A 27,216-nucleotide genomic window follows, 5' to 3' on the forward strand; every position below is an offset into this window, starting at 1 on the left:
TTTCTATACTACAGTAAACATATTTATTTAACTTTTAGGTCTTTTTGGTTGGAAATCTGTTCCAAGTTCACGTGATGGGAATTATGAAGCTAAACACTAGTCTACTAAAGATAAATAAATAAATAAATCAGAAATTAAAAACAAATCTTGTTGATGAGAAAAAAGGTTGACGAAGCCTATGAGCCTACCGTACAACTTGTGAAATCCGAAACGTCATGGCGGGAAAAAGACTATTTTGAAGTCAATTCTCATTGGTCGATATATTTATAGCCATCCAATCAATGGCTACAATTGACAATCGCCTAACGTCATTCAAGATGGCGGACGGAGGCTGAAACAAAACATTGATATGACTTGTATGATATAACAGCATCATTATGTGAAACTTCGCTATCGTAAGATGGAGGTAATCTTATTTTTATGTATCAATACAATTAACATATACATATTTCATTGTTTGGTAAGGTAAAGTTTGTATATATCAGATGATTTATCAATGTATCAACGTTAAAACTGCAGTAGTCTGGTTGTACTGTACAGTAGACTAATCTACAGTAGGCCTATTCATGTGTTCATCTTAGAATAAAGCGACATTGTAGGCCTAGTGTCAAGATATTAGACCAACGTTTGAATATATACATAGAACTTAAATGTATGTCACAAGTAGCTCCACTGTGGTTCTCTCACATATGCATGCTTCAAAGTCCCAGTTTCAACAATATCACGATTATTTCTAAGGAAATATGACTGGCTCTCCATCTGTTACAAATGTACATGATTTTTTCCATTTAAGAACTTAAGCAATGATTTGGATATAAGTAGAAACTATACAAGAGCAATTAATTATTTTTTGAACTACAACAAATTATGTTGTGAACATTTCTTTAGTAGCAATTGCTATGGAGACTTCACAAAAATAGAGAAAAATCAATTATGTGTAATTTGTCATCAAGTTGGCCATTCTGTTTGCTGATTTGTTATATATGCTTGATGTACTGGTGATAAAGCCAGCTAATGCTTGACCAGGTTTTGCCCAGCATTTCCATATCTTTGTAAGGAATTCTGTCAACAGATATGGGTCATAGGCAAATCAGCAGCTAAACAAATCTATCTTGACAGCCAATCCCTATTTCTATTGAGAAGTAAAAATCTATCTAGACATGGGTCATACAGTAAATAGCAGCATAACTATTGAGCTTTAACATCATCCATCTCCATACGTCTTGATCCAACTTGGCAACAAGAATGTTTATTGATGTATTCAACAGTGTTAGCCACTTGGGTGCGTGGTTGGGCTCTATAAATGCTATGCTGGTCCTTCCAAATGAATATATTATGTACTTATTTTGAAGATGGCTTAAGCATTTTCCAGATTTGCATTTGAATATTTGATAAGTATCCGTGCCAAATCTTTTTTGTAGGAACCAAGATATTATGAATGCAATCATGCTTTGGATTTTATGATTGCCTTAATGAAGTGAAGACAAACAAGTGCTGTCTGTATCTGGAAATTATGAAATATGCTGCTTTATAGACAGGTAGGTCAAACAGGTAAGGACAGGTTATAGCCCACCCAGGTCTGATGTGTCCACATCATCTACAAAAGGCTTTATAGTATACTGTACAGTGAAAAGGTAATGAAGTTGCCATAAATATTGTTAGTCTGTTTCAATAAAAGTGTTAATCTTTAAAAATAGACTTCTTCTGTCAGGAATAACTCTGTGTAGTACTAGTAGTTTTCAGGCTAATGTGATTTGGAAGTAAGCTGTCGTTGTACAGAAGTTAGAATTTCTGTTTACAGCAAATGTCAGAACTGTAGGCCACACATTAAACCTTAATGTTGTTCATAAAACTGTGAAGCATAGGTACTACGTAAATTTAAAATGTTAACTGTTTGTTGTCAACATCAAATGAATAGACAAGGAAAATTGATCTGATTCTTTTGTATAAGCTAGAATAGGATAAAAACACGTTTTTATAGAGTATTGGACCAGGCATGGAAGCAGAGTCTCCAGCAATACAAATCTACGAATGTCTCTATCAAAGGAAACATAGAAGTATGTTTCATCACCTATATAGTGAAAGTCACTAAAGGAGTGAGTGTACAACTCTTCTTAGTGGCTTTCGGTACAAGGAATTTCCCTATGTGGAATTATTCTTTGTGTTGAGCAAATCGTAAGTTGTAGTCCTGTTGGTGACAAGGTTGTTTTCTTCATTAACTCCCTTATAAATTGGTTCCATTGATCATGAGATGTTTCTTAGGAAATGTCAAACCTGGGTGTCAACATTTATTGATTGTGTTGCTTGTTTTGTTTATTTTTAGATCTATGTTGCAACTACTGCTGAATTCTGCACTATTCATTTTGTGTATTTTGGTGTCAGAAAAGTAATATTTATAAACTGCTAAATTATTAACAACAGATCATATGTTAAAGCAATTCAAGCTACTAATATTTTTTTTCAAACCCATGATCGTAAATAGCCAGTTATGATTCCACAAAGTGTTTATGTACTGTGAAAAGTAAAATTTCAATGAGGTGGTGTTGATTCTTTCCCCTTAGAATGTTCAGGTTTAATCTAATCCTGCCTTTATCCTGTGTAATATAAAAATGTCTGAATTTGATCGTGTTTACCGATACTTTTATGTTTGTGAAGGTTCCCTTTCAGTTCAAACATTTTTATAAATAAATTGGCTATACTACATTAAATTATGTCTAAAAAAATCAAATCTCATCTGGTTGGTTGACGCCTATGATTTATGAGCTATGATCCAACATGAATTAAAATTGAAATTTCATGATACATAGTGGTGTAAAGCTTTTCAATTCTACACCTACAACTGGATTTACATAATATTTTGACTAAAGGACTGTCATGTTCACTTTTCATGGTCGCTGCAGGGAGAGCTTCTGTTGATGTACAATACCTGCATACACCCAGTATGCATGTGAAATAAGGTCAGGTTGATTTTGGACATCCTTCCATTAGCTCTGAACATTCAACCTGGAATTTTCTTTCTTTGTAGCACATAACAGTATCAGTTTTTGATTAATGGCCAAGGTTAATGAGAAAATTACAGTTTAGGAATGGCATGGTACACTTGCATTATTGGAAAAGTAATTTGTTAAAGAGTGATTTCTAATTGTGTGGGAAATCTAATTTTGTCTCCATGCAGTTTTCTGGAGTACTCAGGTAACTTAATGACCATACAGGACTTTATTCCTGTAACTTAGACAAATATCATATTAATTCATAACTAGCCTAATTAGTATGTCATACAGCCATGTCATAAATATAATATTGTAAGACACATGTATGAATAACACTATTGTGACGTCACAGGTAATAATGACATTATCATGAAAACACTTGTCTCTGTGGATGGGAATGTAAAATCGAAACCTGATTAGTGATTTCGTCACTCTGACATACATGAATATAGAAACGAAATTGAAAGTTTCGTCTGTATTTCCAATTTTCCATGAACACTAGTTATGTGATAGAATCTTGCACTCGTGGCTGCAGAATGTGATATTTATTAAACTCCTAAACGAACCTATCAAATTATTGAACTGATTAATAAATTTCATGTTACAAAGCCACTCATGTAAGATCCTCTATTTATGTGTCTCTGGCAGCTTACTTCAGTAAAATAGCACTGTGACAAAAGGCAAGAGTTTCACTATCACAAAAAAACGCAACATGAACATACTGCAGTCTCCCAAAAAAAACTATACTGCAGTCTCCCAAAAAAAACCATACTGCAGTCTCCCAAAAAACACATAGTGCAGTCTCTCAAAAAATGAACAAACCACATCCCAAAACATGAACATACCACAGTCTCCCAAAACATGAACATACTGCAGTCTCCCAAAACATGAACATACTGCAGTCTCCCAAAACATGAACATACCACAGTCTCCCAAAACATGAAAATACTGCAGTCTCCCAAAACATGAACTAACTGCAGTCTCCCAAAAAAACATACTGCAGTCTCCCGAAAAAACACATACTGCAGTCTACCAAAACATGAACATACCACAGTCAACAAAAACATGAACATACTGCAGTCTCCCAAAACATGAACATATCACAGTCTCCCAAAACATTAACATACTGCAGTCTCCCAAAACATGAACTAACTGCAGTCTCCCAAAACATTAACATACTGCAGTCTCCCAAAACATGAACTAACTGCAGTCTCCCAAAACATGAACATACTGCAGTCTCCCAAAACATTAACATACTGCAGTCTCCCAAAACATGAACTAACTGCAGTCTCCCAAAACATGAACATACTGCAGTCTCCCAAAACATGAACATACCATAGTCTCTCAAAACATGAACATACTGCAGTCTTCCAGAACATGAACATATCTCCCAAAACATGAACTAACTGCAGTCTCCCAAAACATGAACATACTGCAGTCTCCCAAAACATGAACATATCACAGTCTCCCAAAATATTAACATATTGCAGTCTCTGAAAAAACACATACAGCAGTCTCCCAAAACATGAACATACCATAGTGAACAAAAACATGAACATATCACAGTCTCCCAAAACATGAACATGCCACAGTCTCTCAAAACATGAACATATTGCAGTCTCCCAAAACATGAACATACTGCAGTCTCCCAAAATATGAACATACTGCAGTCTCTGAAAAAACCACATACTGCAGTCTCCCAAAACATGAACTAACTGCAGTCTCCCAAAACATGAACATACCACAGTCTCCCAAAACATGAACATACAGCAGTCTCACAAAACATGAACATACAGCAGTCTCCCAAAACATGAACATATCACAGTCTCCCAAAACATGAATATACTGCAGTCTTTCAAAACATGAACATACTGCAGTCTCCGAAAACATGAACAAACTTAATACACACAATACACTGTATACACTAGAGACCGTCCTTAAATGATCCTGGCTGTTAATAGGATGTTAATCTAATGAACTGTTTTCCACTTCATAACAGATATGGAGTAAGGAGTAAAATAGAATATTATCCTAATGTGTATGTGACATATTTTGTCTTTCTGCCTTGATTGGACTTTCTATTCAGAGGATCAGCTTTGGGTGCTAGGTTTCTATGTTCATGACACAACATCTCATTACAGATGGTAGGTATGTGATCTGCAAGATTTTACATCAACTTCATTATAGAAATAAGTCTTTGAGCTTTCATAGCTGTGTCAAACTGAATGATTATACTTTTACAGTTCATGGTATAGAATATGGCAGTAGTCGTAAACTAGAACATTCCTGAATGATATATGTCCATAATTGTTGATTAATTTTATAAGCTTTCTGTGGCCTTTATATTATCCTAATAGCCTGCAGTAAAATTGATTGTCGTTGTGTGGTATTGACTGAGGGTATGCCAGCCAAGTACTAATGGGATCAGAGCGATGTTCGTCTACTGTCAATGGACAAGTGGTGTAAGTTGGATCTAGGCCTGATGTTTATAGTCCATAAAAGGGCTGACAGTAAATAAGGTCTGTTAAGGGGGCACATTTTATACCAGGGGATTTAAGCAACAAGTATCAACAGACAACTTAGACATCAGATGAAGGTAAGTGTTGAGGAAGTTTGACCTGTACGAATATTGACAGTGCTGAAGACAAACTTCCACGCTCTTCATAGGTCGTTACATAAAACACACACCACCGTCACAATAAACATGTACGTGATCACACCATAAACAATGAACCAGGTATAAAATGAACAGCTCTCTCTAAGCTCCATTTATAAGGATACTTCACTAACCATGTAAGTTTGATTTGTTTTTCACCTCTTTCTTTTTGAATGAGTTCTTTGTAAAACTCTGCTAATTTGTGTATTGTATGTTAAATGATGTGTTGAAAGGTATATGATCTAGCCTAGCTATACTCACCATTGTTTACTTCTCTTTGATCAAATAATCCATCTGCAGTGTGACCATATCTAGAGGTTTTTGGAAAGATTTTTTTTGAAAGCGGTCCCTAAGCATTGTATAAGAAGCCTATATTTGGTTTGTCCCGGATACCGATAATTAGTTTGAACAATCACTTGTGCAGAGCTGTCTCCCATCTTCTTAACATGTTATATAGACCGAAAATACTGAAACTTTTCAGACAGCCAAGTTCCGAACAAAAACAAATGCTGAAAGTGAAAATGTGTCTGATTACATTTGTTTAAAGGCATAACCATAAATTTGTGATAAATCAAATCTGTTGTATTAGCTTATACTTAATATACACAGTATTCGGTAATGATTATTGGTATAAACAGATAAGACTGACGATGTCGGCTACTACTTTTGATCATATTAGCATTGTTACTTATATAGCAGGTTTTAATTGTACATAGCGATATGTTCACCTTCTATTTTTGCACTTTGGAAAATTTCCCTTTAGCTTAGTCGATAGAGCGGAGGACCAGTAAGTCTGGGGTTGTGGGTTTGAATCCCGCTGGCAGCACATGTACAGTTGGCATGCACACTACTGTACTCTCACCCTGTTACACTTGTTAAATGACCGGTCATCGATTGTCTCTGACAATTGCTTCTACACTATACATGACATAACCTTTCTGCTACTTGAGTTGTTGTTTATTTTGCAAGATCCTGTCTGCCATCTCTGCAACAGATTTGTACATCAAGTTGCTGTTTTCTGTGTACTTTCTTAAGGAATTATCATTTTCAGGCGATCAATATGTGCTGACAAAAATCAATCTGTATTTCCTGCCTCAATGACAATAAACTTGTGGCATTAGTATTCAGTCCCTGGTCAATATTGTTGTGGTGGTATAAAAGGCTACAGACTAATGATAGAAGTTGTTAGCATCCTACTTACAAGTAAGATTTTATATCTACCTGTAACTGACCACAGCTCCTACTTACAAGTAAGATTTTATATCTACCTGTAACTGACCACAGCTCCTACTTACAAGTAAGATTTTATATCTACCTGTAACTGACCACAGCTCCTACTTACAAGTAAGATTTTATATCTACCTGTAACTGACCACAGCTCCTACTTACAAGTAAGATTTTATATCTACCTGTAACTGACCACAGCTCCTACTTACAAGTAAGATTTTATATCTACCTGTAACTGACCACAGCTCCTACTTACAAGTAAGATTTTATATCTACCTGTAACTGACCACAGCTCCTACTTACAAGTAAGATTTTATATCTACCTGTAACTGACCACAGCTCCTACTTACAAGTAAGATTTTATATCTACCTGTAACTGACCACAGCTCCTACTTACAAGTAAGATTTTATATCTACCTGTAACTGACCACAGCTCCTACTTACAAGTAAGATTTTATAGCTACCTGTTACTGACCACAGCTCCTACTTACAAGTAAGATTTTATAGCTACCTGTAACTGACCACAGCTTATCAACCACAAAACAGGTGTAAATATGTCAAACTTCAAAACTGATGGTTGATTGGTAAACAGCATTTAAACAATATACTTTGTTTTGATTTACTGAGTAAAAGGGATAACTTTTGTACATAACCTTGTGTACTGACGAGTTTTATTGTGAATGTAAGAAGTAACCTGTCCCTTGGCAGTTTCCTTATATTGTTCAATATGTCATCCTTTTACTTTGTTGCTTTGAGAATTTACCAAATTTCTACATCAAATAGATATTTTAAAATTTCTTTGATGTTTAGTGATGCCAGCATTTTTAGGTCACCTGAGACGAAGTCTCAAGTGACCTATTCTAATCGCCTTTTGTCCGTCGTCGTGCGTCGTGCGTCGTGCGTCGTGCGTCGTATGTCCGTAAACAATTTACATTTTCGACTTCTTCTCCAAAACTGCTGAAGCAATTTCAATGAAATTTTGCAGAAACCTTCTTAGGCATAAGGCCAATCAAAAAATTGTGAATTGTATGGTCCCCACCCCCCAGGGGGCTGTGGGAGGGGCCAAAAGGAGTAAAATTGAGTAAAATTTCAAAAATCTTCTTCTCTACTCACAGATGTGGTAGAATCAAATACTCTTCATAGATAGAAAGGTCTTAAGGTCCTTTACAAAAATTGTGAATTATATGACCCTGGGGTCTCTAGTTTCCGCCTGGGGAGGGGGTTAAGTTTACTATAGTTTATATTGGGGAAAACACATTTTTGCGTATTATTTGGTCATGCATTTGTAATAGGAAATGAGTCAAATGTTGTCAGAATTATCAGTATGAGATGGCCATTTAATCCTATTAACAAATTTTCTATGACTGACCCCCAGGGGCCTTAGGGGCGGGGTCAAAAGGGGTCAAATAGGCTAAAACTTCAAAAATCTTCTTCTGAAATACTGGAACTGGTAGAATCAAATACTTTTCATATATAGAAAGGTCTTAAGGTCCTTTACAAAAATTGCGAATTATATGACCCTGGGGTCTCACGTTTCCCCCAGGGGAGGGGGTTAAGTTTACTATAGTTTATATAGGGAAAACACATTTATGAACATTATTTGCCTATTTTTCATAGGAAATTAGTCAAACTGGGTTAGAATTATTAGCCTGAGATAGCATTTTAACATAGATACAGATACTCTTGATAGATAGGAAGGTCTTAAGGCCCTTTACAAAAAATTGTGAATTTCATGGTCCTGGGATCTCAGATTTTCCCCTGGGGAGGGGGTCAAATTTACTATAGTTTATAAAGGAAAAACACGTTTAAGAACATTATTTGCTTAGTTTTCATAGGAAATTAGTCAATCTGGGTTAGAATTATTAGCCTGAGATAGCATTTTAACATCATATTCATATTGGTCTTGGCCGATCCCCAGGGACGAGAGGGGCGGGGCCAAAAGGGGTCCAAATGGATAACATTTCAAAAATCTTTCTTCTGAATTCACATAATCTTCATAGATTAAAAAGTCAAATTTATAAAATCACTGACTGACTTCAAGGGTCTGATGGGCCAATATATAGTGTTTATATGCATGTCTTTGTTTCATTCTGTATCTGAAATCAGGTGACCGTTAAGGCCCATGGGCCTCTTGTTAATAAATATCTGCCATCATTTAACAATAAATTGCTATGAAAATTTGTGATTAATTATATTATTGCTCTTGTAATGTTATACAGTTAAACACTAAAAAAGAGAAAAAAAATCAATTAAATACGCATTTTTCGACATCTGCGTTACACAAGTTTTTTCTGTAAATAGGGCAAAGACAATTACTGTTAAAAATTTTGATGTGTCTCAAAATGTTAAACTTCAGACAAACAAAGGAATTATCATTTATAATCAACTTAAGGAAACAACCTGATATGTATGCTATTGAGAGAATGTAGCAACGCCAGTGCTCATAATTTGATTGGCCACAGGAAGGAATTGTTGTCAGTTTTACATGACATTCTGTGTTTGTCAATATAAATGGTCATGTTTATTAGAGAAATAATCAATTTGTCCTCATTTATCAGACATTATAGAAAAGTCAAATGTCCAGAATTAATGATTCATGATGAGTAGGTTTGAATATCTACTTCAGGATGTTGACATATTAGAAAGTTTGTAAGAGGAATTGTGAAGTTATCAAATGTTTTGTATCCATTTAAATAGATTGATAAGTTTGTATATTTGTGTAGATAGTGTAATTGGGGGTGTGTATTGCCTACTGATACATGTGGAGTGTTGTAGGACCCACACTTAGTCCCATGCTGAGAAGAGCTGAGGTCCCTGGGTGTAACAAAGTGTAGGGGGCCTTGAGAGTTATTGTATTATATCATTAGAGTGTTTATACAACAAGTCCATCATCTTTCTTGGTCCTAACCGCCGGCACCATCCATTGCAAATTCCTTTTGCATTTTGTAGATGAAGTTTGAAAAGCAGTGAAAAGATCCTTTTTTCCATTGTCAGACATAGATCATACTTTGGTGGGTGCCAAGATCCCTCCAGGAATCTCTTATTTTTATACCCCCTTCTCACAAAGAAGTTAGGGGGTTGGTGGGTTATATGGATTTAGGTTATCTGTCTGTAGACACAAATATCGTACGACTACTCCTCCTAAACTACTGGAGGAATGAAAGCTGGTTATTATAATCCTTCAATACAGTGTAGATGTGTGTAATTGAAATCGGAAAAATACATATCACCACCTTTTTTTTTAAGAGTTATGCCCCTGGGTTGGAAAACAATTAGGGGGTTTCGATATCCCAAATTGACGTTGGTAAACTACAATTTACCGTTGATTAGTTGCGCCATCTGGTGGTTATGACGTCATCATTTGATGGGAGAATGGTGACGTCATAATCACCAGAAGATGGAACTAATTGACGGCACATTGTAATTTTCCCGAAGTCGTTTTGGGATCTCGAAACCCCCGTATTATTCAACTACTCCTCGTAAACTAATTATAAGTTGTAAGTAGACCTCCTGGATGACAATTCTTGGTTTAGATAGTCCTAAGTTGTGCTGAAAAATGAAACTCTTTCTGCGTTAGGGTCAAAGCTCCTTGGACATAGCCCCTATTACAAAAGCCCTAGAAATTTCCAAATGATGGTGAAAAAATATTATAGATGACTGATTAAGGATAAATTAAGCAACAGGAAAGGAAATGTTAATATGACATATAAATAATTAGGGACAACCACATTATCTGAGCAATTATGACATGAAATGTATGCCTACTGTACATGCAGACATGTTGCATTGTTTTCTAGTAATATAGAGGTTTACTGTTTATCATGATAAACATTTTATATGTATTTATATGTTCATATAAATTTATTGGATTCTATACCATTCTGTATGTTTGTGTCATTTTATTGCAGATTTTTATGCCAAAAAACTTTTGCTTGTTTATGACTGCTTGAGAATGTTAAGAAGCCAGGAGTATCTTAATCTAAAGGAATCTTTTCTCTATTAAATGTTGACATTTTAATATCACTTCATGTGGTCTGTACTAAGTATGATCTCAAAGTCTTGCCAAAGATATTATCACTCAAGATACTTGAGTTTTATGACATGAATGTCTCAGATGGACAGCTCTTTATAGGATACTTTTGTCCTGTTTAGATCACCTGAGCCATAATGGCACAGCATGTCAATGTCCAGCCATTGTCTGAAGGCCACCCATCTGTTTGTCTGTCTAGCATCAACAAATTGTTCTTTCAGACACCCAGCTAGAAACCTTTAGCATGCTTGGATGAAGGGTTATGAAGTTTGTTCAAACATCTGTCAGTGTCCTTGACCTTTATTCAATGTCATATGGGTCAAATAGGGTTAAATCTTTACATGACTATGCCTCTGTAACTAAGAAGATAGCTGATATTGGGCTTACATAATTATAGCATGCTAGAATAAAAGACTTTAGCGTTTGTTCTAAGAAATGACCTTGGCATTCACAGAGGTCAAAAATGGTTAAATTTTTAAAGGACTATCTTAGAATCATGAGGTAGGAAGTGAGCAGTTGAATGTCATTGAATGTCTTTTATACATATACTGCAGATGTTGTAAGCTTTCTACTGTAAAACTTACTATTCAGCCAATATATGTTTGGATGAACTTGTATTTGTAATCTTTACATGAATCATATAGTTTTAATGACTGTAAAATCAAACAAAGTGGTATTACTTCAGGTATTGGTGCTACTTTAATTTGATTTTATAGCAGATTAACGCTGTAGTGTAAAAGTTTTGGTCAGGGAAACCCTATGGAAATGTTTCTATTTTGGTTAATACAACGTATGAAGGAAATCCTGAATCTGTCTGATCCTATTACTGTATATTATTTGTTGTGTATGATTTCTATTTTGATAATTAGTGTTTAAAGCCCTATAATGACCTCCTGTTTACATAGTCCCTGGGTGTGACCACGCTACTTGTTTTCATTCATAAGACTTCTGATTACATTTCCGTCACTGACCGAAGCTTAACCACACACTGCGTGTTAGAATGACCACTTTAATCCGTGCGGGGTTTTTACCTGTGAGGGAGACTCTCTGTGTGCCTACTGTTGATTGTACTGGTAGTGTGATCCAAACCCTGGTATATATAAGAGAGCAGATTGATTGATCCTGAAAGTTTGATGAAGTCAGGTAGCATGGGAGTGTTTGCATACAGCCTTACCGTTAACGCTCTGATACCTGGCAGTTGTGTGATTTAACTCACTCAGGTAATTTCTCTTTACAGAAAGCAATAAGTCACTGGGGATTGATAGCGGCCCACTAGACTTATAACGGGAGGCAGGCATACCATCCCCCGAGAGATTGTATCGTAACCTACGGGTTAGACCTAACTTAGATTGATTGACAGCTTCTGTCGATGAGCAGAACCAATCACACGCTACTGTTCTAATCCAACCTGGTGGAGACGGCCCGTAGAACATCATCAAAACATGTCACCAACAGCTGAAACTTATACGTACTCCTTACCCACACGCTCCAGTCAGAGGTTTGCTCAGCAAGGCAGCTCCGCCAGTTTCCAGACGGCCTCCCGTCATGTTACTGTAGGTGAAGACATTAGAATGAAGAGTAAGATGTCAGCAGAATCTGTTGGTATTCCCCGAGGTAAGGAGGAGGAAGAGGAAAATGGAATTGACGAGGATCGTCTGGATCTCGATCCAGAACTCCGTGCCCGCTTTTTCCAAAAAGAACCTTGCCTGTATAGTCATCAGTGTTACCTGAAGGCTGCACGAGTATTTTCAGCACTCAAACATGACAGTAAGGAAGTGAGAGAAAACCCTTACCTAAAACGGAGAAATCATGATGCACTGAAAAGTAAAGTACAGGACATACCAGAACTAAACTTCCAGGACGATACAGAAAAAAGGCTGTCATTTGAACTTGCCTTTAAAGCCTTAAAATGTAAGTAGAAAAGTTTTCATTTTGTTTTTATTTTTTTGATTGAAACATTACCATGAATATTTAAGTATTGACAATAACCTTTTGAGTTTATTGGAAATAACAATTTTTTAAAATGTCACTGCTATACATATAATGTAGTGTTTTATTGTCCATAGAGTTTTAAGATATTATTAGTACAGCATGGATACGATTGTTGTTGTCTTACGTACATTAGCACTGTATGGATACTGATTGACAGTGTTGGAAAGGAATACTTAGGGAGAAGTACATTTATTAAATAAGTGGGGGACCATACTATAGTCTTACCAGAATTATAATGTGTCTGATTTCTATAGCTACATAATAAATTATTAAAATAAAATTCATTGGTACAAATTAATTGAATGTCTATAGAAATTAGCATTGTAATTATCCCTACCACAGTGAATGATACACTGTCTGGATCCACATGTGCCATGTCCCAGGACGTACATATTATAATTACAGCGGAGCAGTGACTGATATTAAGCTGCTTCGTGTATGTCCACTACACCTACTCAATTAGCTTTAATGATTGACTGTAATGTCGAGATTTGCTTAGGTGTGCTGAATATTAAAACTGGATTGACATACAATTCTCATTCATTCTATTCATAACCTCATTCAGCCAACATGGACATTAAACTCTATTGCAAGTGGTATTCAAATCAGATGACTTCAAAGAGTTTGACTTATTGATAAAAGAATAATTGATAATCCTGTAAATGTAGATTCATAACAGTATATTTGAAGACCGCGTTGACTTTGAATCCTAGATGAGTCACCTGAAAGCTTCACAAACACAGATTTTGTTAATGGATTGGAAATTCAATTACTGCCTAGTCCATTACATGGGTAACCATTTTGTATAAATCAACATTTTGATGTTTTTATTTTAATCTAAAGTAATTTTGAAATTTTGTTTTTGATTTTAAAGCGATAGTGACACCCATCTTCTGTTACTATAAACGCATTACAATCAGTACATAGAGATTGTACACCTAGTGTTATGGGGGTAGAGTTTTGGCAGGTGTGACTATACAATGTTTTGTGTAGGTAAACTGTTAAGTAACTTGTATGACAAGATAAAGCGGTTATTTCTAGGCTAAGGATGTTTACTTGTGTTACTTTCTATTGTACAATGAAATGCAAGTCATTTGTCTGAGTGCATTAATTTTATCCATTAGTGTGGATCTATTCAGACCAGTGTCTGTGGTACATTAGTCAGCATAACTGGCATCAGATATAACAGTTATAACTTTACGTAAGTGTCTGCTGCGTAAACACGTACAGTTAACCTAGAACATTGACCTCTATCTCAACTCTGACATCTTCTGTAAGGAATTTCTACTGTTATAATGTAACTGTGTCTGAAGATGGCACAGACGACCTTGAACTTTGACCTTACTCAGCTTGTAAGGAAGGATGTAAGAAAGCGAGACAACTTTCTCTAGTTGTATTACAAACTTTTGGAAAAACAAACTGGCTCAAATTCTCCTGCCAAATTGTAAAGTAAATGTAAAGTAAAGACATATGTTGATTAGACTGACGGTGTAATATGGAGTTTGGACCAACAAGCTATATTTTTGTAAATTAATGTTTTCACATCAGAGAGTTCTTTCTATATTTAGTGTATCAAAGCAAATATCAATTCATATAATTTCTCCATTTTATCTCAATACATCTTCAGTCTGAATGAAAAGTTGAAACATTAACTTTTTTTTCTTTATCAAACAGATTATTCAATATTTATTTACAATGAAGCTATATATATGTTAATCAGACTGAAGTAATACCAACTAGCAGGTAACTAAACAGTTTTAGATATTACTATTTTATATATTACCTTAATATGCTATTAACTTAGACCTATAGATAATATTCAGTCTTTCACAGAAAACTTAACATCAAAAAGCATTGCAATAAAAGCAAGAAAGTAATTTAAAAGCGCTGAGTCCTAAATGTCCATTATGTAGAAGTATGAAGTTTATAATTTATATGGTTTTGACTGACAACCATTTATCGGCTATTAAACCATATACATCGAAATGGTCGATCATCTCTTTATAGGTCCATCAAGCGTGTAATGAACACCTTTTTGGTCAAGTAGACATGAAAGGGATGATCTGGCCATAAATATGTGGACTTTATTGGACCTGATAATGATTGGTTTCTACCTTAAACATCAATAAAGTCAACGTCTGTTCTATCTACGTTAAACATCAATAAAGTCAACGTCTGTTCTATCATCAGGAATTAATTTGGTTATTTATATTTTATAATAGTTTGTATGATACAAGCAAAACAGGAAATTATATAGATACACCTGAACTAGAGCCCATGTGTTTGTATGATACAGGCAATACAAGAAACTAAATAGATACACCTGAACTAGAGCCCCTGTGTTTGTATGATACAGGCAATACAAGAAATTATATAGATACACCTGAACTAGAGCCCCTGTGTTTGTATGATACAGGCAATACAAGAAACTATATAGATACACCTGAACTAGAGCCCATGTGTTTGTATGATACAGGCAATAAAAGAAACTATATAGATACACCTGAACTAGAGCCCCTTTGTTTCATGTTTGTATGTTACAGGCAATACAAGAAATTATATAGATACACCTGAACTAGAGCCCATGTGTTTGTATGATACAGGCAATACAAGAAACTATATAGATACACCTGAACTAGAGACAATGTGTTTGTATGATACAGGCAATACAAGAAACTATATAGATACACCTGAACTAGAGCCCGTGTGTTTGTATGATACAGGCAATACAAGAAACTATATAGATACACCTGAACTAGAGCCCTTTTGTTTGTATGATACAGGCAATACAAGAAACTATATAGATACACCTGAACTAGGGCCCATGTGTTTGTATGATACAGGCAATACAAGAAACTATATAGATACACCTGAACTAGAGCCCATGTGTTTGTATGATACAGGCAATACAAGAAACTATATAGATACACCTGAACTAGAGCCCCTTTGTTTGTATGATACAGGCAATACAAGAAACTATATAGATACACCTGAACTAGGGCCCATGTGTTTGTATGATACAGGCAATACAAGAAACTAAATAGATACACATGAACTAGAGCCCCTTTGTTTGTATGTTACAGGCAATATAAGAAACTATATAGATACACCTGAACTAGAGCCCATGTGTTTGTATGATACAGGTAATATAAGAAACTATATAGATACACCTGAACTAGAGCCCATGTGTTTGTATGATACAGGCAATATAAGAAACTATATAGATACACCTGAACTAGAGCCCATGTGTTTGTATGATACAGGCAATACAAGAAACTATATAGATACACCTGAACTAGAGCCCATGTGTTTGTATGATACAGGCAATACAAGAAACTATATAGATACACCTGAACTAGAGCCCATGTGTATGTATGATACAGGCAATACAAGAAACTATATAGATACACCTGAACTAGAGCCCCTGTGTTTGTATGATACAGGCAATACAAGAAACTAAATAGATGTTAATCAGATGCACCTGAACTAGAGCCCATGTGTATGTATGATACAGGCAATACAAGAAACTATATAGATACACCTGAACTAGAGCCCCTTTGTTTGTATGATACAGGCAATACAAGAAACTATATAGATACACCTGAACTAGAGTCCATGTGTTTGTATGAATACACCTGAACTAGAGCCCCTGTGTTTGTATGATACAGGCAATACAAGAAACTATATAGATACACCTGAATTAGAGCCCATGTGTATGTATGATACAGGCAATACAAGAAACTATATAGATACACCTGAACTAGAGCCCCTGTGTTTGTATGATACAGGCAATACAAGAAACTATATACCGTATTTTCCCTAATGAGGTTGCCGGGCGTGGGTAAATGGCCAAAGGGGGCGCTGTAATTTGAGACCATTTTTAGATGTTTTTTCTGAAACAAACTATAGTCATCTTGCTTTTAGTTTCGTATTTTTCTGAAACTACTATAACCAACTTACGTTTTGAAGTCAAATAAGTGTTGAAATTACATAATTATGAAGAAATGTATGCACCAGAATTATCAAACATTGGTTAAATATGTCTGTTTCACGGAATTTTGGCATTTCATGCTAGCCTGTTTGTTTACCATGCGTACACAAAATGGCGAACGGTGCTTTGGATCGCTACTTTCGTTTTGTGGCAGATGGAAATTACCGACAAGAGCACACAATAAAATACTTAGAAATGATAACATTCCTGTTATTTAGGAACCTTTATCATAGATATACAGTAAGTAATCATAAAACCTATATAGACATCGCTAAAATGTTGTTTCCAGTTAGTCTTCATCCATACACTTGTGTGGGGCATTCAAGTGACACGTTTTATTTTGAACATGGCGTTTTCGCTGTTTCTATGTGTAAACACTTGGCAAAGATGTCCTAATTTGTCCAATGCAATAAATTTAGTGCTTATAAAAGCTGATCTGATATCTGTTAAGCATCAGATTGATGTGAAACAGTATTTTTTTAGCGTCTGCAAAGACAAATCATCACAATCTGGCACAAAAATTGTATGAAATTAGTTGATTTTTTTCAGCAAAAAACGTGGGGGCGCCCTTATTAGAAGAGGCGCTCTTAATAGGGAAAATAAGGTAGATACACCTGAATTAGAGCCTCCGTGTTTGTATGATACAGGCAATACAAGAAACTATATAGATACACCTGAACTAGAGCCCATGTGTTTGTATGATACAGGCAATACAAGAAACTATATAGATACACCTGAACTAGAGCCCATGTGTTTGTATGATACAGGCAATACAAGAAACTAAATAGATACACCTGAACTAGAGCCCATGTGTTTGTATGATACAGGCAATACAAGAAACTATATAGATACACCTGAACTAGAGCCCATGTGTTTGTATGATACAGGCAATACAAGAAACTATATAGATACACCTGAACTAGAGCCCCTTTGTTTGTATGATACATGCAATACAAGAAACTAGATAGATACACCTGAACTAGAGCCCCTTTGTTTGTATGATACATGCAATACAAGAAACTAGATAGATACACCTGAACTAGAGCCCCTGTGTTTGGATGATACAAGCAATACAAGAAACTATATAGATACACCTGAACTAGAGCCCCTGTGTTTGGATGATACAAGCAATACAAGAAACTATATAGATACACCTGAACTAGAGCCCCTTTGTTTGTATGATACAAGCAATACAAGAAACTATATAGATACACCTGAACTAGAGCCCCTTTGTTTGTATGATACATGCAATACAAGAAACTAAATAGATACATCTGAACTAGAGCCACTGTGTTTGGATGATACAGGCAATACAAGAAACTAGATATTGTAGCAGCAGACTTAAAGGTACAGGTGACAATGTAAGATTCTGCTGTTTAAGAGTAATTATGTTAGGACCACAATAGTAGGATGTTCTGTTGTCATACTGCTAGTGTGATATAAGGTACGTCCCAGACAATTACATGTAATATTGTACCAGCTAACACATTCTATTCACATAGCATGTCAATTAAATCTAATAAGTTGCCTCAAAATACAGACGGTATAAGTCACTTGTGAATCCCACCACATCAGTAACGTTAAAGGTTGTGTTTGTTGATAGTTTGGAGGCCATCTATAATACGTCTGGTGTCTTTCTGATAGCCCCTGGTACAGATCAATTCTTATAGCCAAGAAATGACCGAGCCATCGCTGATTCCACAACATCAAAGACATTTACCTAGCCGCTATTGATTGAGTAATCATTATGGAATCCAAAAACCTTTAATCAATTGTATTCCAAGATTTTACTATTTTTCTCTATCGTACATCATTTTTTTGATTCGGTTTAATTTCAGACAAGAACAGGTTTTCTCATCAGCTGCCTGTCTGGGAGTTAGATAATGGGGAACTGCTGATAAGAATTTGATTGCTAATTGTATGGAACATCAATATTGTCACCATGCAGAACTCTTTATAACGCTAGTGTTCTATATATGGGAGGAAGAGAAAATTAGGCCATGCACTTTTAGTTTTTTTTCATCACTGAGATAAATTTGCATGTATAATTTTTTGGAGCATGAATCATTGAATTTCACACGTGCTGTAATTGGGATTAGCATTTCTCACGTAAATTCAGCAATTTTTTGTTGTAAAGCATAAAACAGAAGTAGTTAACAGAACAATTTTGACATTGTTACATTTATAGATCTAGACTAAACTATACTGTATAATAGTGTTTGCTTCTCTGACTGTAGGTGAAGTGGTGATTTGGAAGTTAAAACATCAGTGTTTGTAAATTGAAGTCAAACTTTGAGTACAAGCTTAGGACTGACAGACTTTGAGTGACCACTCCTTTGCTGAAGTAGATTAATTTTATAAATAAGTCTGGCACGGTCTGGTACTATAGATCTAGTTGACCTGATCTAACATGGAAGGGTAAACTTAAGTATCTTCATATTATATAAATAGCTTAAACTCCAATGTTGTCAAACAGAAGTAACGCAGGGTCATCAGTGTTGATAAAATGTTTTTAAAATTGAATGGATGAATATGATAATTATTTGATAGAAATATTAAATTCTAAACAAATCTAACTGAGAAAAAAATAATTTAATTTTAGATAATGTACCTTTGTATAATTTCTTTTACCACAATGTATACTCAAGATATTAGATTTTAACCTTTTGTAATTTTTTTCATAAATCAAACTTCTCGCTATTGAAATGTAAAGAGACAGGTCCCTACTATGTATAATGGTACATTGTGGTATACCTGTAATTACCTGTGGTGTATTTACCTTACACACAGGTGAGAGTGAGGGTGGGACCTGCTAAATCGTTCCATTTGGCTGGTTATTGTTTCCAGCAAACAATACTTTTGTTTACACTTAGTAAGATAGGGTTACTTGGTTCTCCGTCATCAACAAATCTGTCCGCAGGTCCCTACAACTCCCGCTGTGTCACCTGTGTAGAAGTTCTGGAAGTTCCGCAGACTTTAATAGACCAAAGATAATTTGATAAGGGCACGGTCACTATCAATACAAACTTGGATAAACCACCCCTGGAAATCCAGTGCTGTTTTACATTTGTTTCAATTTGTTGCCCCCGTTTATATGGTGAATTGTAAACAGCCATCTGTGTTTGTGCAAACAAGATTCCCCAACAATGTAATAAAACTTGATTTTGTTTTTTGTACCACAGACTAAATCTATAGCCTTTAATCCTGTTGTATTCTACTTGTGATGCCATGTTGGGGAAGTTCTGGAATCATCCATTTGGCAATCTTTTCTGTGTAATAGTGATGGCTACCATTGTAAGAAAATTCAGTTTGGATAACGTTGATCTGTGATATTTGAGGAGAAGTTGTTACAACCTGAACACCTGAATGTAAGGGTGATAGATATTAATGTTGAACTTTTGTGTAGATATGTTATGAAGATCTACCCTAAACTAGGTGTGAACACTGATAAATACTCGTATCATTGTTCATTTATTGACATTGGTGATTTACTCTGGTCATTCAACGGTCAAAAGTGTGAACAAACTTGAGCTGTTTTTATCCAGGGACACCCCTACAGAATACATTATCACAAGTACTATACAAGTCTGTTTACTTAACCATTCTGTTTAAAATTCCTAATTGATGGTCAAAGCCCGTTATCTTTATCAGGTCCGTATACTCCTGTTACAGTGGGGAGGAGAAGCTTTGACAGTGTTCTTCCTGTCCTGTCTTGTTTCCATACAACTGGCTCACTTCAGAGCCTTACTGCACTTTTAATTACTGATATGTTACCTACCAAACTCAAAATCACTCTTCATACCAGCTTGATATGTCTATAGTTAAACAATTTTTTGAACCAAGCTTTCCAGAGGGCTTCCACATCCTACTGATTTTCTTAATGTTATGGATGCTCTCCACAGTTTCTAAAATATTAAAGAAAATCATTGATATACTGTGGAATCTGATACGATGTGGCTTTATTGGGTGTGAAATCTGGCGGGCCGCATTATTTAACCTACTCCCATATAGGTCTGTGTAAACAGGCCTATACATACTCTTTCTCCAATTACTGTCCCCACAAAGAGGTGATTTACACATTGTTAGTAGGTGCCAACAGCCCCCTGGTCTAAAACACCTACTACCGAGGGTAATCAATTTTCTTCTAATCGCTGGTGATGTATGGAAAACATTAAAACCTAATGATTATATTGGCGGTCAGAAATCCACTGGTAATGGCACACTTATTTGTTCACCTTCAATTCTAAATGGATGCTTATAGATCACATTTCCCTATTATGTCCTAATTGAAATATTGTTTGCTTGCTCTTTTCTCTGCAATTTAAAAATATCACAGTGTTTGAGTGAGAACAATACATAAAGACCGGCAGTTGGCTGTCTATAATGTATTAGGTCCAATGGCACGAACAGAGTCACGGTAATGCTGACTTATGTACATGCTTATGACATTAGCAAATATATTGCCTGCACTTTGGATTGTCCCTATCCAAACTTTATCACAGTTAGGTACGTACAGCTAAGTACTTCTGGCTCAAGTACATGTCAATTCTCTGTGTATTTGTTATATTATGTCTGCTGACGTCCTCAATGAATTAAATAATCATAGCTAAGCCAATTCAATTAGAGAATAAAATGGTCTGAAAATTAAATAAAAACATGCGACTAAAGGTTACAAATGGTGTTAGTAGTTAAATGTATGCCAGGTCCTACACCTAGGTCTGTTACAGATAAAGAAAATCAGAATAAATAAGTAACATGATTAATGATATCATCTGAATGATACAAATGAAAGTACATCAGAATAAATAAGTAACATGATTAATGATATCATCTGAATGATACAAATGAAAGTACATCAGAATAAATAAGTAACATGATTAATGATATCATCTGAATGATACAAATGAAAGTTCATCAGAATAAATAAGTAACATGATTAATGATATCATCTGAATGATACAAATGAAAGTTCATCAGAATAAATAAGTAACATGATTAATGATATCATCTGAATGATACAAATGAAAGTACATCAGAATAAATAAGTAACATGATTATAATATCATCTGAATGATACAGATGAAAGTACATCAGAATAAATAAGTAACATGATTATAATATCATCTGAATGATACAGATGAAAGTACATCAGAATAAATAAGTAACATGATTAATGATATCATCTGAATGATACAAATGAAAGTACATCAGAATAAATAAGTAACATGATTAATGATATCATCTGAATGATACAAATGAAAGTACATCAGAATTAATAAGTAACATGATTATAATATCGTCTGAATGATACAAATGAAAGTACATCAGAATAAATAAGTAACATGATTAATAATATCATCTGAATGATACAGATGAAAGTACATCAGAATAAATAAGTAACATGATTAATAATATCATCTGAATGATACAGATGAAAGTACATCAGAATTAATAAGTAACATGATTAATGATATCATCTGAATGATACAGATGAAAGTACATCAGAATTAATAAGTAACATGATTATAATATCATCTGAATGATACAAATGAAAGTACATCAGAATAAATAAGTAACATGATTACAATATCATCTGAATGATACAGATGAAAGTACATCAGAATTAATAAGTAACATGATTAATGATATCATCTGAATGATACAGATGAAAGTACATCAGAATAAATAAGTAACATGATTATAATATCATCTTAAGTAACATGATTATAATATCATCTGAATGATACAGATGAAAGTACATCAGAATAAATAAGTAACATGATTAATGATATCATCTGAATGATACAGATGAAAGTACATCAGAATAAATAAGTAACATGATTATAATATCATCTGAATGATACAGATGAAAGTACATCAGAATTAAATAAGTAACATGATTATAATATCATCTGAATGATACAGATGAAAGTACATCAGAATAAATAAGTAACATGATTATAATATCATCTGAATGATACAGATGAAAGTACATCAGAATTAAATAAGTAACATGATTATAATATCATCTGAATGATACAGATGAAAGTACATCAGAATTAATAAGTAACATGATTAATGATATCATCTGAATGATACAGATGAAAGTACATCAGAATTAATAAGTAACATGATTAATGATATCATCTGAATGATACAGATGAAAGTACATCAGAATTAATAAGTAACATGATTATAATATCATCTGAATGATACAGATGAAAGTACATCAGAATTAAATAAGTAACATGATTATAATATCATCTGAATGATACAGATGAAAGTACATCAGAATTAATAAGTAACATGATTAATGATATCATCTGAATGATACAGATGAAAGTACATCAGAATTAATAAGTAACATGATTAATGATATCATCTGAATGATACAGATGAAAGTACATCAGAATTAATAAGTAACATGATTAATGATATCATATCTGAATGATACAGATGAAAGTACATCAGAATTAATAAGTAACATGATTAATGATATCATCTGAATGATACAGATGAAAGTACATCAGAATTAATAAGTAACATAATTAATGATATCATCTGAATGCTACAGATGAAAGTACATCAGAATTAATAAGTAACATGATTAATAATATCATCTGAATGATACAGATGAAAGTACATCAGAATTAATAAGTAACATGATTAATGATATCATCTGAATGATACAGATGAAAGTACATCAGAATAAATAAGTAACATGATTATAATATCATCTGAATGATACAAATGAAAGTACATCAGAATAAATAAGTAACATGATTAATGATATCATCTGAATGATACAGATGAAAGTACATCAGAATAAATAAGTAACATGATTAATGATATCATCTGAATGATACAAATGAAAGTACATCAGAATAAATAAGTAACATGATTAATGATATCATCTGAATGATACAAATGAAAGTACATCAGAATAAATAAGTAACATGATTATAATATCATCTGAATGATACAGATGAAAGTACATCAGAATAAATAAGTAACATGATTATAATATCATCTGAATGATACAGATGAAAGTACATCAGAATAAATAAGTAACATGATTAATGATATCATCTGAATGATACAAATGAAATTACATCAGAATAAATAAGTAACATGATTAATGATATCATCTGAATGATACAAATGAAAGTACATCAGAATAAATAAGTAACATGATTAATGATATCATCTGAATGATACAAATGAAAGTACATCAGAATTAATAAGTAACATGATTATAATATCATCTGAATGATACAGATGAAAGTACATCAGAATTAATAAGTAACATGATTAATAATATCATCTGAATAATACAGATGAAAGTACATCAGAATTAATAAGTAACATGATTAATGATATCATCTGAATGCTACAGATGAAAGTACATCAGAATTAATAAGTAACATGATTAATAATATCATCTGAATGATACAGATGAAAGTACATCAGAATTAATAAGTAACATGATTAATGATATCATCTGAATGATACAGATGAAAGTACATCAGAATTAATAAGTAACATGATTAATGATATCATCTGAATGATACAGATGAAAGTACATCAGAATAAATAAGTAACATGATTAATGATATCATCTGAATGATACAAATGAAAGTACATCAGAATAAATAAGTAACATGATTAATGATATCATCTGAATGATACAAATGAAAGTACATCAGAATAAATAAGTAACATGATTAATGATATCATCTGAATGATACAGATGAAAGTACATCAGAATAAATAAGTAACATGATTAATGATATCATCTGAATGATACAGATGAAAGTACATCAGAATAAATAAGTAACATGATTATAATATCATCTGAATGATACGGATGAAAGTACATCAGAATAAATAAGTAACATGATTAATGATATCATCTGAATGATACAAATGAAAGTACATCAGAATTAATAAGTAACATGATTATAATATCATCTGAATGATACAGATGAAAGTACATCAGAATTAATAAGTAACATGATTAATGATATCATCTGAATGATACAAATGAAAGTACATCAGAATAAATAAGTAACATGATTAATGATATCATCTGAATGATACAAATGAAAGTACATCAGAATAAATAAGTAACATGATTAATGATATCATCTGAATGATACAGATGAAAGTACATCAGAATAAATAAGTAACATGATTAATGATATCATCTGAATGATACAGATGAAAGTACATCAGAATAAAATAAGTAACATGATTATAATATCATCTGAATGATACAGATGAAAGTACATCAGAATAAATAAGTAACATGATTATAATATCATCTGAATGATACAAATGAAAGTACATCAGAATAAATAAGTAACATGATTAATGATATCATCTGAATGATACAGATGAAAGTACATCAGAATAAATAAGTAACATAATTATAATATCATCTGAATGATACAGATGAAAGTACATCAGAATTAATAAGTAACATGATTATAATATCATCTGAATGATACAAATGAAAGTACATCAGAATAAATAAGTAACATGATTAATGATATCATCTGAATGATACAAATGAAAGTACATCAGAATTAATAAGTAACATGATTATAATATCATCTGAATGATACAGATGAAAGTACATCAGAATAAATAAGTAACATGATTAATGATATCATCTGAATGATACAGATGAAAGTACATCAGAATTAATAAGTAACATGATTAATAATATCATCTGAATGATACAGATGAAAGTACATCAGAATTAATAAGTAACATGATTAATAATATCATCTGAATGATACAGATGAAAGTACATCAGAATAAATAAGTAACATGATTAATGATATCATCTGAATGATACAAATGAAAGTACATCAGAATAAATAAGTAACATGATTAATGATATCATCTGAATGATACAGATGAAAGTACATCAGAATAAATAAGTAACATGATTAATGATATCATCTGAATGATACAAATGAAAGTACATCAGAATAAATAAGTAACATGATTAATGATATCATCTGAATGATACAAATGAAAGTACATCAGAATAAATAAGTAACATGATTAATGATATCATCTGAATGATACAAATGAAAGTACATCAGAATAAATAAGTAACATGATTATAATATCATCTGAATGATACAAATGAAAGTACATCAGAATAAATAAGTAACATGATTATAATATCATCTGAATGGATACAAATGAAAGTACATCAGAATAAATAAGTAACATGATTAATGATATCATCTGAATGATACAGATGAAAGTACATCAGAATAAATAAGTAACATGATTAATGATATCATCTGAATGATACAGATGAAAGTACATCAGAATAAATAAGTAATATGATTATAATATCATCTGAATGATACAAATGAAAGTACATCAGAATTAAATAAGTAACATGATTATAATATCATCTGAATGATACAAATGAAAGTACATCAGAATAAATAAGTAACATGATTATAATATCATCTGAATGATACAAATGAAAGTACATCAGAATAAATAAGTAACATGATTAATGATATCATCTGAATGATACAAATGAAAGTACATCAGAATAAATAAGTAACATGATTAATGATATCATCTGAATGATACAGATGAAAGTACATCAGAATAAATAAGTAACATGATTAATGATATCATCTGAATGATACAAATGAAAGTACATCAGAATAAATAAGTAACATGATTAATGATATCATCTGAATGATACAAATGAAAGTACATCAGAATAAATAAGTAACATGATTAATGATATCATCTGAATGATACAAATGAAAGTACATCAGAATAAATAAGTAACATGATTATAATATCATCTGAATGATACAGATGAAAGTACATCAGAATAAATAAGTAACATGATTAATGATATCATCTGAATGATACAAATGAAAGTACATCAGAATAAATAAGTAACATGATTAATGATATCATCTGAATGATACAAATGAAAGTACATCAGAATTAATAAGTAACATGATTAATGATATCATCTGAATGATACAGATGAAAATACATCAGAATAAATAAGTAACATGATTAATGATATCATCTGAATGATACAGATGAAAGTACATCAGAATAAATAAGTAACATGATTAATAATATCATCTGAATGATACAGATGAAAGTACATCAGAATTAATAAGTAACATGATTATAATATCATCTGAATGATACAAATGAAAGTACATCAGAATAAATAAGTAACATGATTAATGATATCATCTGAATGATACAGATGAAAGTACAACATCAGAATAAATAAGTAACATGATTATAATATCATCGGAAT

At 33.2% G+C, this 27,216-nt stretch overlaps 1 protein-coding gene across 1 annotated transcript in view; it reads left to right on the forward strand.

Moving 5' to 3' along the window:
- Window positions 1-289: 289 nt before the first annotated feature.
- The window catches only part of LOC138326783 (putative methyltransferase NSUN7), a 68,613-nt gene continuing 41,686 nt past the window's right edge, over window positions 290-27,216 (forward strand). Inside the window, exons 1-3 of the mRNA XM_069272786.1 lie at window positions 290-406; window positions 1,422-1,538; window positions 12,141-12,814. Of these exons, the coding sequence (XP_069128887.1) occupies window positions 12,346-12,814 (469 nt within the window). The 5' untranslated portion in view covers window positions 290-406; window positions 1,422-1,538; window positions 12,141-12,345. The remainder of the gene's footprint in view (window positions 407-1,421; window positions 1,539-12,140; window positions 12,815-27,216) is intronic.

The sequence above is a fragment of the Argopecten irradians genome, chromosome 7, assembly GCF_041381155.1.
Source record: "Argopecten irradians isolate NY chromosome 7, Ai_NY, whole genome shotgun sequence".
Taxonomy (NCBI): Eukaryota; Metazoa; Mollusca; class Bivalvia; order Pectinida; family Pectinidae; genus Argopecten; species Argopecten irradians.